At 45.7% G+C, this 12,991-nt stretch overlaps 1 protein-coding gene across 7 annotated transcripts in view; it reads right to left on the reverse strand.

Annotated features, from left to right (window-relative positions):
- Positions 1-771: 771 nt before the first annotated feature.
- LOC133403943 (echinoderm microtubule-associated protein-like 6) overlaps positions 772-12,991 on the reverse strand; it is a 41,233-nt gene continuing 29,013 nt past the window's right edge. For all 7 annotated transcript variants that reach the window (XM_061679404.1, XM_061679405.1, XM_061679402.1 and 4 more), the window contains 6 exons: positions 11,927-12,099; positions 6,413-6,575; positions 6,227-6,330; positions 5,314-5,467; positions 5,134-5,234; positions 772-2,463 (listed from right to left, as the gene is read on the reverse strand). In XM_061679404.1, the coding sequence (XP_061535388.1) occupies positions 2,439-2,463; positions 5,134-5,234; positions 5,314-5,467; positions 6,227-6,330; positions 6,413-6,575; positions 11,927-12,099 (720 nt within the window). In that variant the 3' untranslated portion in view covers positions 772-2,438. The remainder of the gene's footprint in view (positions 2,464-5,133; positions 5,235-5,313; positions 5,468-6,226; positions 6,331-6,412; positions 6,576-11,926; positions 12,100-12,991) is intronic.

The following is a 12,991-nucleotide window of genomic DNA, read 5'->3' on the forward strand; positions in this document are numbered from 1 at the left end:
AATGAAACATGCAACTAGCATACCAAATAAATAAACCACGTAAGATAGCCATTTGACTAAACATAGTTAAGTGTCCTGGCTTTTGGTGTTTTTGTTTTCCAATACACAAACACACAATGCTGCCATTAGCGTAGCACAACACATCTACAGTGAACCCCCGCTAAGTGGCAGTGTATTGTTTGCGCCACCGTTACGTCGACGATTTTTAAGCCAACGACGTGGCCGAATGCGACTGAAGTGGACCATCGCGAAAAAATTAGTCGGTGACTCTTTGCCGCGCATCAAGCGACAAACGCCGCACATCTATCAACGCGCTGCAATGGAAAAACTGCCGCCCTGGAGCCGACTGGCTTTTGCGGCTCCAGATACAATATACCTTTATTTATTTTATTTTCTAAATTTTATTGTCAAAAGTTGGAAAACCGCTGTTCTGTGCTAATTTCCAATAGCCCTTCTGTGGCCTATTGCATTGTATGTTAGCATTAAGCTAGCTGATTTTTTTTTTTTTTTTTTTTTTTGCCAAAATGATACGGTCGTTTTGTTTGTTTGTTTTGTGGTGTTTAAATATACAATGTTTAATAGTCTTCTTTTCTGAGTCATTTTCACAGTAAACTTTAGAGAACTTTGGGAGCCAGAGAGTCTTTTATTTCCTCAAGTGATGTTATGCAATCGTCTCCTATTTCTTGACAGTGAGACGTGAGAACAGGTGTGACGGAATGCTTTAATACTTCGGGTCTTTTACTAACTTGAAATGTGTTGAATGTGCGCTCCATAAGAAAATACTTTATAAATACATACACAAAAAACATCCATCCATCCATCCATCCATCCATCCATCCATTTTCTGAGCCGCTTCTCCTCACGCGGGTCGCGGGCGTGCTGGCGCCTATCCCAGCTGGCATCGGGCAGGAGGCGGGCTACACCCTGAACTGGTTGCCAGCCAATCGCAGGGCACATAGAAACAAACAACCATTCGCACTCACAGTCACACCTACGGGCGATTTAGAGTCTCCAATCAAATAGAATTGAACGTTTTTTTCACAGTCCATTGAATTGCCAATGGTTGCTCTTTCTGGTGTGCCCGCCTTGGCCACATGTGGGCAGAATAAGAGACAGACGGATAAACAGTTCATTGACGCATTATTATGAAGCCCAGCTGTTATATGATTGGTTAATCTTATTGCAGCGGGCGTGTCCTGCCTACAACTCAAGTGGGATTCATAATAACGCCTCAGCTTTATGACTAAGGCAGTAATATTAGTCGTTCTACGCAGAGGATAAAGAATATATGAATTTGAGTACTGTTATATTGTCTTGTACTGTATAATCTCTTCTATGGTCAACTCGCATCGGGCAAAAGACCCCGAGGCCGCTCGCAGCTGCGATATACGGATGTCTGCAAGCATGACATGAAAGCCCTTGATAGCAAAACAGAGATTTGGGCGGACACTGCAGCAAAGCGCAGCGGGTGGCACTGCTGGCTCAACAAACAGCAGAAGGCAGGCGAGGAGAAGATACTGAACCTGGCAAAAAAAAGGACAAGAGCCAGACGGAAGACTCGCGCATACGGGCGCTCCCCAACGACCCACTACATCTCCACTTTGTGCACCAGAGACGGCCACTCGCGCGTTGGTCGAGCTCTAGCCGCATCGCACCCAAACTCCGAGGGCGCGATAGCCATGGTCGACAAACGACCGAAGGAGCCCCACTACATGTTGTTGCTGAACCGTTTCTCATCAATCTGTTGCTTTGAGGGCTTCAAACATATACGCTAATTAGCGTTAGCCTGAAGCTAGCAAACTGAAAGGCTAAACTATGCTTGTTTTAAATACACAAAGTGTAATTAGCTTTTGTCTTCTGTATTAGAGTAAACTTCAGCCGGGAGTGGCAATAAACAGCTTGAAGGCTGTTTTTTGAAGAATTGTTCATTGTTGCCTGTTGCGAGGCGAGTTGAGTCGAGTTCACCGCCACCCTACAGCGTTCCAAAAATCGGCCGAATGACGGCTCTTAACTTGAAAAACTCATAAGTCGGGTCACTCGCAACTCAAGACACCGCTGTATTAAAAAAATAAATAATAATTGATACGGCCTCTCTGTATCGCGAGCAGATCTGGAATGTATCCCACACAACAAACGGGAGTTCACTGTATTCCGGCATCTTTTCCCATTTTATCGACGCATCAGTCAACGTTTCCTTCAAGTGTATAAAAGCCCAGCGAGTGTTGCTATGGTAACCTTCAGCGAGTGAACGCCGTGGTGAGGTAGACAAGCGGAGCCACAGTGTTCAACTTCCTGCTGTGACGTAGTAGCACTGCGCCCCAAAGACAAATCCCGTTTGGTCGGAGTGGAAAGGCACATCCCCGCACAGGAAACGCGCTTGGAATATGCGAGGGTGTCACAGGACGCCGGGCCTCTGCCGCGCCGGAGCACGCTGGCAATTATTGACATTTCCACACGAACAAACTAGAAGGAGAAACAGAGTCAAAGAATGTGAATATCAGTCGCTTTTTTCATTTTCAATTAGCAATGAAAAAAACCCAAAGTGAGTCGTGATTGACAAGAGGTGCAACAATGAAGCAATTAATCAACAACTATTTTGATCATCGTTGAATCGATTAGACCTGGTTTAATTTAAAGTTGTTCCCAAGAGGCAAACATAAAACCTTAGTTTGATTTGGGGTCATTGACCCCAAAAGGGGGAATGCAGTCAGTCCCCTCCAAAAGTATTGGAACGGCAAGGTCAATTCCTTTGTTTTTGTTGTGTACTGAAGACTTTTGGGTTTCAGACCAACAGATGAATATGAGACAATAGTTCAGAATTCCAGCTTTTATTTCGTGGTATTTACATCGAGATGTTCAACAACACAGGACAGAGCACCTTCCGTTTGAAGCCACCCACTTTTCAAGTGAGCAAAAGTATTGGAACATGTGACTGATGGGTGTTTGTAGTTGTTCAGGTGTTGCCTTTTCAATTGATTGCTTAAAAATTAGATTGATTGTTTTTGGTTTTGGGTTTCACCTGTGAAAAATGCATTTGCTCTTAAGCAAACATGAAGACCAGAGAGCTGCCTATGGGAGAAGCTGAGAGATAGAAGGAAAAACGATCAGAGCTTCTTCACAATCATTGGGCATAGCCAATACAACAATTTGGAATGTTCTGAAAAAAGAAAGAAACTACCGGCGTATTGAGCAACAGACATCGAACGGGTTGTCCAAGGGTATCGACAACAGTTGACGACAGAAACATTGTGTGGGCTGTGAAGAAACACCCAAAGCCAAGAGTCAGTGACATCACTGCCAACCTCCACAGGGCAGGGGTGAAGGTATCACAAGCCACTGTTCGAAGAAGACTTAGAGAGAAGAAATCTACAGGTCATACCACAAGATGCAAACCGCTCATCAGCACAAAGAATCGGAAGGCCAGATTGGATTTTGCAACAAAGTACAGAGATGAGCCACAAACGTTTTGGAACAAAGTTTGCCGGACTGATGAGACCAAGATGAACCTCTAGCAAAGTGATGGAAAGGCTAAAGTATGGAGAAAGAAAGGATCTGCTTATGATCCAAAACAACACAAGCTCATCTGTGAAGCACGGTGGAGGTCATGTCATGGCTTGGGCTCGCATGGCTGCTTCTGGAACGGGCTCACTCGTCTTTATTGATGATGTACCGTATATGGTCGACTGAACTAAGTTGAAGCCGCACCAGAGAGTTGAGGTCACTTGGCCTCGTTGTGTTTCTGTACAAAAACATGTTTGCTCCATGAGCTTCCTTCCTTTTAAGGGAATAACTCCATTCATAGTTTTAATTGTCCATACGCTTCCAAGAATGGGAGCGGCTTCCCAGAAATGCGGCTGACCGAGTAGAAATTCTTGTCAACGGTAAATTTTCTCCAATTTCTATAGTCCTCCATGATTACTGCTTACACAGGTCAACAACAAATTTATTATCTAGGATTTTTTAGCTGATTTAGGACAATTCTGTTGTCCCAAGTCCAAATATCAGGTCAATGTTTTGAACTATGGCCACGTTTTTGTTGAGATGTACAGGTCATTTCGCTTTAGAGGTTAAAGTAAACAGCAGAATTTTGAAGAATGATGACTTAACATTCAATTTGCAGGTTCTTACATTTATCGATGTCAACCATTCAATTTACAGTCAGCCAAGTTTGTAACCTTTGATTAATAATAAAAACCTGACCTGAACAAGAGAAACGGATGTCATTTTTTCCGATTCAGCGATGCAAAATAGTCTTAAAGCTTTGGAAAAACATGTAACCCAGTGTTATCTTTGTGTTGAATCCAAATAAGACATTTGAAAACATCTGCTTTGACTGTGGAAAACAATCCCCTTTTTTGACGATTTTCTGACGGATGTTACGGACCAAACCAGAAACTGAAGTTGAATCAATTCATGTTTGTGCATTTTCTGCACCATCAGTTTGAAATTGCCTATTTTTGAATAAAGCGATGGAAATTAAAAAAACTTTTTTTTTTTTTTTTTTTTAAATACGATTCATCATTCATTTCCCGTACCGCTTATCCTCCCGTGGATCGGCGGGCATGCTGGCGCCTATCCCAGCCGACTCTGGGCGAGAGGCGGGCTACACCCTGAACTGGTCGCCAGCCAATCGCACGGCACATAGAAACAAACAAGCATTCACACCTACGGGCAATTTAGAGTTTTCAGTGAACCTACCTCGCATGTTTTTGGGGTGTGGGAGGAAACCGGAGTACCCGGAGAAAAGCCATGCAGGCACGGGGAGAACATGCAAACTCCGCACAGGTGAGGCCGGGATTTGAACCCCAGTCCTCAGAACAGTGAGGCAGAGGTGCTAACCAGTCGGCCACCGGGCCGCCTATGATTATCAATAAATTAAAAAAAAAAATCATCGATTATCAAAATAATCATTCTTTGCTCAACTCAGTCCTGTGGCCCGTATTTTCCATTTAGTTTTCTGATACAGGCCAAAATCTGAAGTATATTGAATTTGGGAAATTTTCATTTATTGATGTTAGCTTTAAAAACAAACAACAAAATGATGAATCAATTTTTCATTTTACAAAATGCAAAGAAGGAAGGGGGCTGGTATTTCAAAGCTTTGTACGGTAAGAAACGTGATCTGCTTGTCACCTGCAATCGCTGCCGCCGGCGCTGATGACAAACTTGTCGTCGCAGGAGAAGCGAGCGTTGGTCACGTGAGCCGAGTGGCCGAAGTAGCGCTTGTGCTTGGCCTGCGAAAAAAAACCCCGGACAGACCCCGAGTTAGCCACAGAGATGCACCCGCACTTTTTCTTTACACGGCGAGCGTACAAATTTCTCCGAGCACGGGAAGTCGAAGAGCTTGATGAGGCCGAAGTCGTCGCCGGTCACCAAATTGAGGCCGGCGTGGGACACGCACGCACAGTTCACGTCCGCCTTGTCGGCGCTACGAGGCCAAATCCCCAGGACCTCGTCGCCGAGGATGCTGCACAAAAAGACCCAAAGTCTGAACAAGCGAAGGCGCAATGTGGAAAAACAACTTTTCTGACAAATTTGAGCAAACTCTTTTCTGTGACTTCTGCTTTGAAAACTAGTTCTATCCATCAATTTGTCGCGTATCCAGTGAAGCCCCGTTTATAGCGGGGGTACGCTCCGGACGAGAGCCCGACCCACACGGCAATCAAATAATTTGTGACACTCAAACCCTTTTCCCCCATTGAAATGAATGGAAAAGCCATTAATCCGTTCCTTCCCACAACACTTAGTAGTAGGAAGAAGCTGACACGCAAAACAAACTACAATGAAACATTGGATATTTGAATTGATTTAACACCAACATTTTGACTTATGAAAGACCACTATCTTAATGCTACCACATAATGCAAACTGAAATTAGCATAGATGTTACGGTCATTGTGAATTTTCGCACAAATCCTCGTTGAACACACACAGAGCAGCAACGCAGACAAACGCAGCATCCAACATAACCTAGAGGCATTTATTCTCTCTGCGACGCGGGAACAACCATGATTCCTGTTAGGGGCCTACACTATTAGTTGGGGACCTTCTCTGCCTCTTCTTCTTGCTATTAACTCATTCACTGCGGGGGCTTACTGTATGTAAGAGTTCAATGAGGTGCTAATACAGCATTGTAGACATGGTTTGACGGTCCAAACGAGCTTCGGAGAGAAAGCAGAGGTACAAAATGACTTGGACAGCCCTGTCGCCAGGTCCGCACTCTCACCTGGTCCACGTAGCCCAGGTGATCCTCTCAACCAGGGACGGTTCCGTGACGATCTTCCCCGAAGGAACTTCATGCACCTGCCGAGCGTAGGTACTTGTGGACACCTGCGAGGAGGAGCGCCGAGGACATTTCGGTGGGACCGAGACCCGCGAGACACGAGACGCAGAATTTGAGCGTGTCCTGAACCTGAATGTGCTTGCTGTCCGCAGAGAAGTCCATCTGGATGACGCACCCCGGGATGTCCTTGCAGTAACCGATCCGGTTGAGGGACGAGCCCAGCGAAAGGTCGTAGAAGTCCACGGCGCTCTCGACACAACCCACCGCGATGTAGCGGTTGTCTGGACTGAAGCTACGAGGGCGACACAAAGACACTGAGGGCCTGACAGATGTGAAAGCTCATCCACTAACCGGGCTAACCCAGGATTGCTCCTGACCAACAGGAAAAACATTTGAAAAGACTCGGAGGAGCACATGCAAATACAATGAACTAGGGCTTGACTGATTAATGGACGGAATTTTGCCAAGCTGACATTGGCCTGTAATTGCCTCTGATAAGATTCTCAGGGTCGAGGTCGGGTCTTTTGAGGAAGGGTCATTAGACAGCTGCAGGTACATTGCCAGAGGAGACGGACAAGTTAATAATATTTCGGATCGAAGGTCCGAAGCTTGAAAACGGCTCTTTAACCAAGGGTTTTTTTCCCCGTTAAGAGGAATCGCTTACCTTGCTGACAGTTCCGGCTGTCACTCCGGCCTTCGTCAGAGCTGCCGTTGCTTGCTGGTGCGACGCCTTTTAAAACAGCCGATCAGATCGGGAACCCTTCAAAATAAAGGAGTCTGCGCTACTCACCGCTGAAGAACGGTGTCCCTGTTGATGGTGTTGCGTCCACGTTTCCGTATTTCTGTTGATTCTTTTATCCATCGTTTGTATTTCTTGGTTTCCGAGGTGATGATCTTCTCATTTTCCCGGTCCAGGACGTGGTCATTCTTCCTGCAGTCATCTGTTTCGGCTGATGTTCTGCTGTCTGTCTTTGTGTCCTGGTGAATGGTCCCACTGTTTCCTTCTCACATTCATTCTGGTGTGCTGAAAGTTTGTCCGGTTTCTCCAACGTATGTTTTATTGCAAGAGTTGCATGGTATTTCATATACGATGCCGTTTCTTGTCCTGTGTTATTGTGTCTTTGGGCCGTACGAGTAGTTGTCTGAGTTTTCTGTATTTACTTGATGTTTTGTGTTGTATGGGTTCTATTCTTCCTCAGATACATGGGAGTGTTACTATGTCCGTGTTTTTGGTGTCCGTTTCCTGTTTGGGTTTCCCTTTTCTTCGGTTTATGTTGTCTGGCTTGCTGCTTTGCTTTAATTGTGGCCCATTTTGGACATTGGCAGTCAATAGAAATACAGAGGCATGGAAGCAACACGTGTGTTCCCGCACACCTGGGACACCGTTCTTCAATAGCGGCGAGGGGGTTGAAGTGCAGACTCCGTCGGGTCGGGAAACTTCATTTTGAAGGTTTCCCCACTCGATTAGCTGTTTTAAAAGACGTCGCACCAGGAAGCAGTGACAACGCTGACAACGGCTGGAGTGACAGCCGAAACTGTGAGCAAGGTAAGAGATTCCTACTTTTTTGTCTGAACAAAAGAAATCCAAAAACCCTTTGAAAGAAGATGAACATTCTAGATCTACGGCTCTTTAACAGGTTTGCCAGCAAGCACGCTGTCTGTTTTGCCGCATTCACGAGTTGTGCGAGTCGTTCGAGGGATATTACCTCAAGACGAGAGAGGGTAGCCAGACGAGTATCCGCCTTATTGCCCATATTTGTCTCAATAACCGAGAAATTCAACCGGATTTGAGGCAAGGTATCCCCGTTGCTATGCGCACGTGTGGTCGGCGCGCTTATGCGTCCAGGCGCAGGCGGTCCACCGCGGAGGGGTCTGCACAGACCCTCGCGCACGTGCAGCGGTTAACGACGATACTTACGCCACATGGACCAATGTGCGGGTGCCCAAAGCATGAATTGACCCTTAAATCATTCGCTGCCATTCGTCAACTGGAATCCAAGGGTTTACTGCCACAAACTAATATACAGCGGCTGAAATAAGTATTTAACACGCCACCGTTTTTATCACTAAATATATTTCCAAAGGTGCTATTGACATGACATTTTCACCAGATGTTGGGAACACCCCAAGTAATCCATACATTCAAGGAAAGTAGAAAAAATAAGATCAGAAATTAAGTTGTGTGTAATAATGTGAAAAGACACAGGGAAAAAGTATTGAACACATGAAGAAAGGGAAGTGCAAAAAGGCGTGGAAAGCCAAGACAACACCTCAAATCTATCAATAATCAAACGGCAATCCAGCCCCTTGTCAGTGCAAATGAATATCAGCTGGTTCAGTCCAAATTGATGGCCTACAAAAAAGGTCTCAGTGCCAAGGTGGGAGTCAGGACGCATCTCATGATGGGGAAGAGCAAACAGCTGTCTCAAGACCAATGCAAACGAATTGTTGCCAAACATAACGATGGCAGTGGTTACAGGCGCATATCGAAGCTGAATGCTCCAGTGAGCGCGGTTGGGGCCATAATACGGAAGCGGAACGCAAATCATGCCACCATACATTTGCCTCGATCAACATTTCTGACAGAAGAGGGCAAAGAATAATAAGAGTTGTCCAAGAACCAAGAGCCACCTATGGAGAGCTTCAAAAAGACCTGGAACTAGCAGGCACTGTTGTCACAAGGAAAACGGTGAGTAATGCACTCCGCCGCCAGGGCCTGTATGCACGCTCACGACACAAGACCCCATTGCTGGGAAAAAAAAAAGCATGTCAAAGCTCGTTTAATGTTTGCTGAACAACATTTGGACAAGCCAGTCAAATACTGGGAGAATATAGTCTGGTCGGATGAGAGCAAAATTGAACTGTTTGGAGGAGAAATGGCACTGCACATCACCGTAGAAACACCATACCAACAGTCAAGTTCGGCGGCGGGAACATCATGGCGTGGGGCTGCTTTTCAGCAAATGGTACCGGTAGACCTGAAATTATTGAAGGAAGGATGAATGGGAAAATTCACCAAGACATTCTTGACAAAATCTGCTGCCATCTACGAGGATGATGAAAGTGAAACGAGGGTGGACAGTTCATCGGGACAATAATACAAAACGTACTGCCGAGGAAACTTTCAAATGGTTTCATTCTGCTCGAATGGCCCAGCCAATCACCTGACTTGAATCCAATGGAAAATTTATGGAAAGAACTGAAACTCAAGGTCCATAAAAGAAGCCCACGGAACCTTCAAGATTTGAAGACCGCTTGCGTGGAGGAATGGGTCAAAATCACACCAGAGCAATGCATGCGACTAGTTTCTCCATACACAAGGAGTCTTGAAGCTGTCATTGCAAACAAAGGCTTTTGTACAAAGTACTCAATAAATACCAGCTGACGTGTTGAATACTTTTTCCCCGTGTCAATTTCTGATCTTATTTGTTCTACTCTCTTTGTATGTATGGGTCAAATTTCATGTCAATAGCACCTTTGGAAATATATGTAGTGACAAAAATGGTGACATGTTAAATACTTATTCCAGCCAGTGTATTTGTCAAGTACAGATCCCTGATCTACTCACCGAGCTCACCCAGGATTACGTCTGGCAAACGATCGAAACATTTGAACAGAGTTTGAGGAGTAGATGCAAATACAAAACCGAAACCCGACCAATTAGTCGACCGGAGTTTTGCAGATTAAACACTGATGGTCTTAGTTTCTCATGAAACGGTAAATGCCGTTAGGTGTGGGAGTTGCGCAGAATGATGTCCTTGGGGTATTTGTCCACTACATGGAGAATTGACTCCATTCCATCCAATTTCCTGAGACGATGACGGGCTGGTCCCAGTTTTGGCGTGACCGTCAACGCGCGAACACAGCCAACTTTCACAACGAAAATGGTGGATTACCGCGTTCTGCTGCTGCCGCAGAAGCTCCTGAGCATGATATTGCTTTTATAGCAAAATCTTCTGCTCCTCCACTACGACCGTCAGCAACACGTGGAGATGGAAAACGGTATATTTCACCTTGTTAAATCCACCGCATGTAACAAGCAGAAGGACAACCGAGAGAAAGATTTGGCGAATCGTTTGCCCGCGGACGCGTCCATTTTGTGAGACAACTGCGTGTTTACGGGAAAAAACAAATAAGAAAAAGATCAGCTCCCGTTTTAGTTAAACTCTCTCTGTGTACATCATATATTTAAAGTGGAAGTCGGTCAAAGAGGACGTGTTTTGACATCTGAAAGCGGTGTCTCTGGTTTTTATTTGGTTTCATATGAGTCATCACACTTCATGGCAAACAAAATAATTGAGGAGATGAAATGCGATTCAAAGTTCGAGGGCATCAGCGAGTCCTTAAATAATTTTTGGCAATAACTTCACTCACTCAGCACGTTACGGACCAAACCAGTCGCTGAATCAATTCATGTTTGAAATAATATTCTGTTTTTCAATATAGGAAAGACATGATTTATCAGTTAATCAAAAAAATTGACAATATCAATCGATTATTAGCGTCAGCGTCACTGTTCTGCTCGACATGTTCCTTTTCCCAAATAGTTTGTTTTCTCTGCTGTTTGTTCAGAAACTGGAGTTTTTGGTGTAACCGACCCATGTTCTACTGCTGATTACGAAATAACCGAACAAGCTACAAATAGGGATGCACGATAGTTATCAGCCCGATATTGGTGGGGAAATGACGTCACACTTATCGGTCCGATACTGAAGAAAAATGGACCGATGAACAAAAGCCATATCATTCGGCGGCGTGCCGGTCCTCAGCGGCTGCTGTTTGCTCGGGACAGTCATGGATATTTTCACAAACATTCTCCGCCTACAACACGAAAAATAGTCAATATCCGCTGTAAAGTAGCACATGGATCGCCAGCGCCTGCTGAAACGACGAGCGCCCAGTGACTTTGAGCTCGTAACTACGACACTCGCGTCCTTCGGAGAGCGGCTCTCGGCAAGAACTACGAAGCGGCGGACTCGCTTAGCGGCTCAAGCAGACACAGGGGCGAGCGGGGGCGGGTTGGCCGCAAGCGGAAGCGCGGTGGGCTAACAGCGCTAGCTCGCCCATGCGTGACATCTTACTTTGCAACGTTCGCTCACTGGATGATGAATTAGATCATCTCCAAATGGAGATCTCATCTCCAAACACACAACGGCCCTCCTGCTATAGTTGTGCTGTCCTCACGACACCTAAAACTGTGCGACGCTAGCCAGCCAGCCAAGCGGTAAAGAAAGCTCGTCCACGAGGCGTTCTTTTCTGGCTTTCGTGGCGGTCTCTTGCGTTGATATAAATATGAGAAAGCTACTGTAAAAAGACGAGACTGAAACGTTTAGAGCAATATTCGACGGGTTATGAGGGATGAGTTACCGGTTATCGTGCATCCCTACCTGGACACAGACTTTTTTTTCCAGATGAAAGACGAGTCTACTGTGTCTTTTGGTAAGTTCGCTTGCGATACGGTCACGGAAGACAATATTCTGTGGAAAGATCTTGAAAGATCAAAATGCTCGAAAACGGCCGGCAGTATGGGCAACTCTGCTTTGAAAATGGCTGCCAATCAACGAGTTGTGAGAGTCAGCATTCAGTTTAGCGCCTTCAGAAATCAGGCCGTCCTTCAAAGTCAGGCGGTATCGTAGGTCGTACCGTACGTCCTGGATGGCGACGCTGCGGTCTCGCTTCTTGCCCCACACGGTGAGCGAGTTGACCAGCAGTATGATGAACTCTCCGTTCTCCATGCCGATGGAAACCATCTCGCCGTTGGGACTGTACGACGTGCACTTAGCGGGATGGCCCAGATTCACTTTGTTCAGGAGTTTCTAGGAGACAAAGAATCAAGTCCACCGTGGCTATCTCGCCGGTCATCGTTTGCGCGACAGTTTTTGTCACACTTGACATCAATTCACGGGGCACTGAGCTGCTCCTTCTGGTCTGCACGCTTTGGCCACCTGGGGGCAGTCGAAGACAGACCCACTGACGGATCTACTGTACGTGGAGACGGTCTCGGCTCCTCAGTACGGCAGTAATATTAGTCGTTCTTTGCAGAGGATAAAAAATATAAGAATATATGCCTGGCTGTAAGTATTGGTATATTGTCTTTTTATTTGCTGCTGCACCGTTTGTGTTTCAATATCTGTTCTTCTAAAACTTCGACTTTCGATGCTATGAATATCATCCATCCATTTTCTGAGCCGTGCTGGAGCCTCTCGCAGCTATCATCGGGCAGGAGGCGGGGTCCACCCTGAACTGGTCGCCAGACAATCACAGGGCACATACAAACAAACGACCATTCGCACTCGCATTCACACCTACGGGCAATTTAAGGTCTCCAATTGGGATGTGGGAGGAAAGCGGAATGCCCGGAGAAAAGCCACGCAGGCACGGGGAGAACATGTAAACTCCACACAGGCGGGGCCGGGGATTGAACCCGGGTCCTCAGAACTGTGAGGCAGACGCTCTAACCAGTCGTCCACCGTGCCGCCGCTATCAATATCAGTAATGTGTTATATTTATTAGTGTGTTCACTGGCTGGTATATTAGTCTGATGCAGAAAGTCAATAATTAAGTGTCTTTTGTGAGATTCAAGGTTCAAGGTGCTCTTATTGTCAATTCTTCAATATGCATAACACATTGGGTTGAAATTAGGCTACTCAAGGGCCCGCGTTGCTCCGAAAGACAGTACAAATAATAACATCAATATGAAAGCTCAAT

This window comes from Phycodurus eques, chromosome 6 (assembly GCF_024500275.1).
Source record: "Phycodurus eques isolate BA_2022a chromosome 6, UOR_Pequ_1.1, whole genome shotgun sequence".
NCBI lineage: Eukaryota > Metazoa > Chordata > Actinopteri > Syngnathiformes > Syngnathidae > Phycodurus > Phycodurus eques.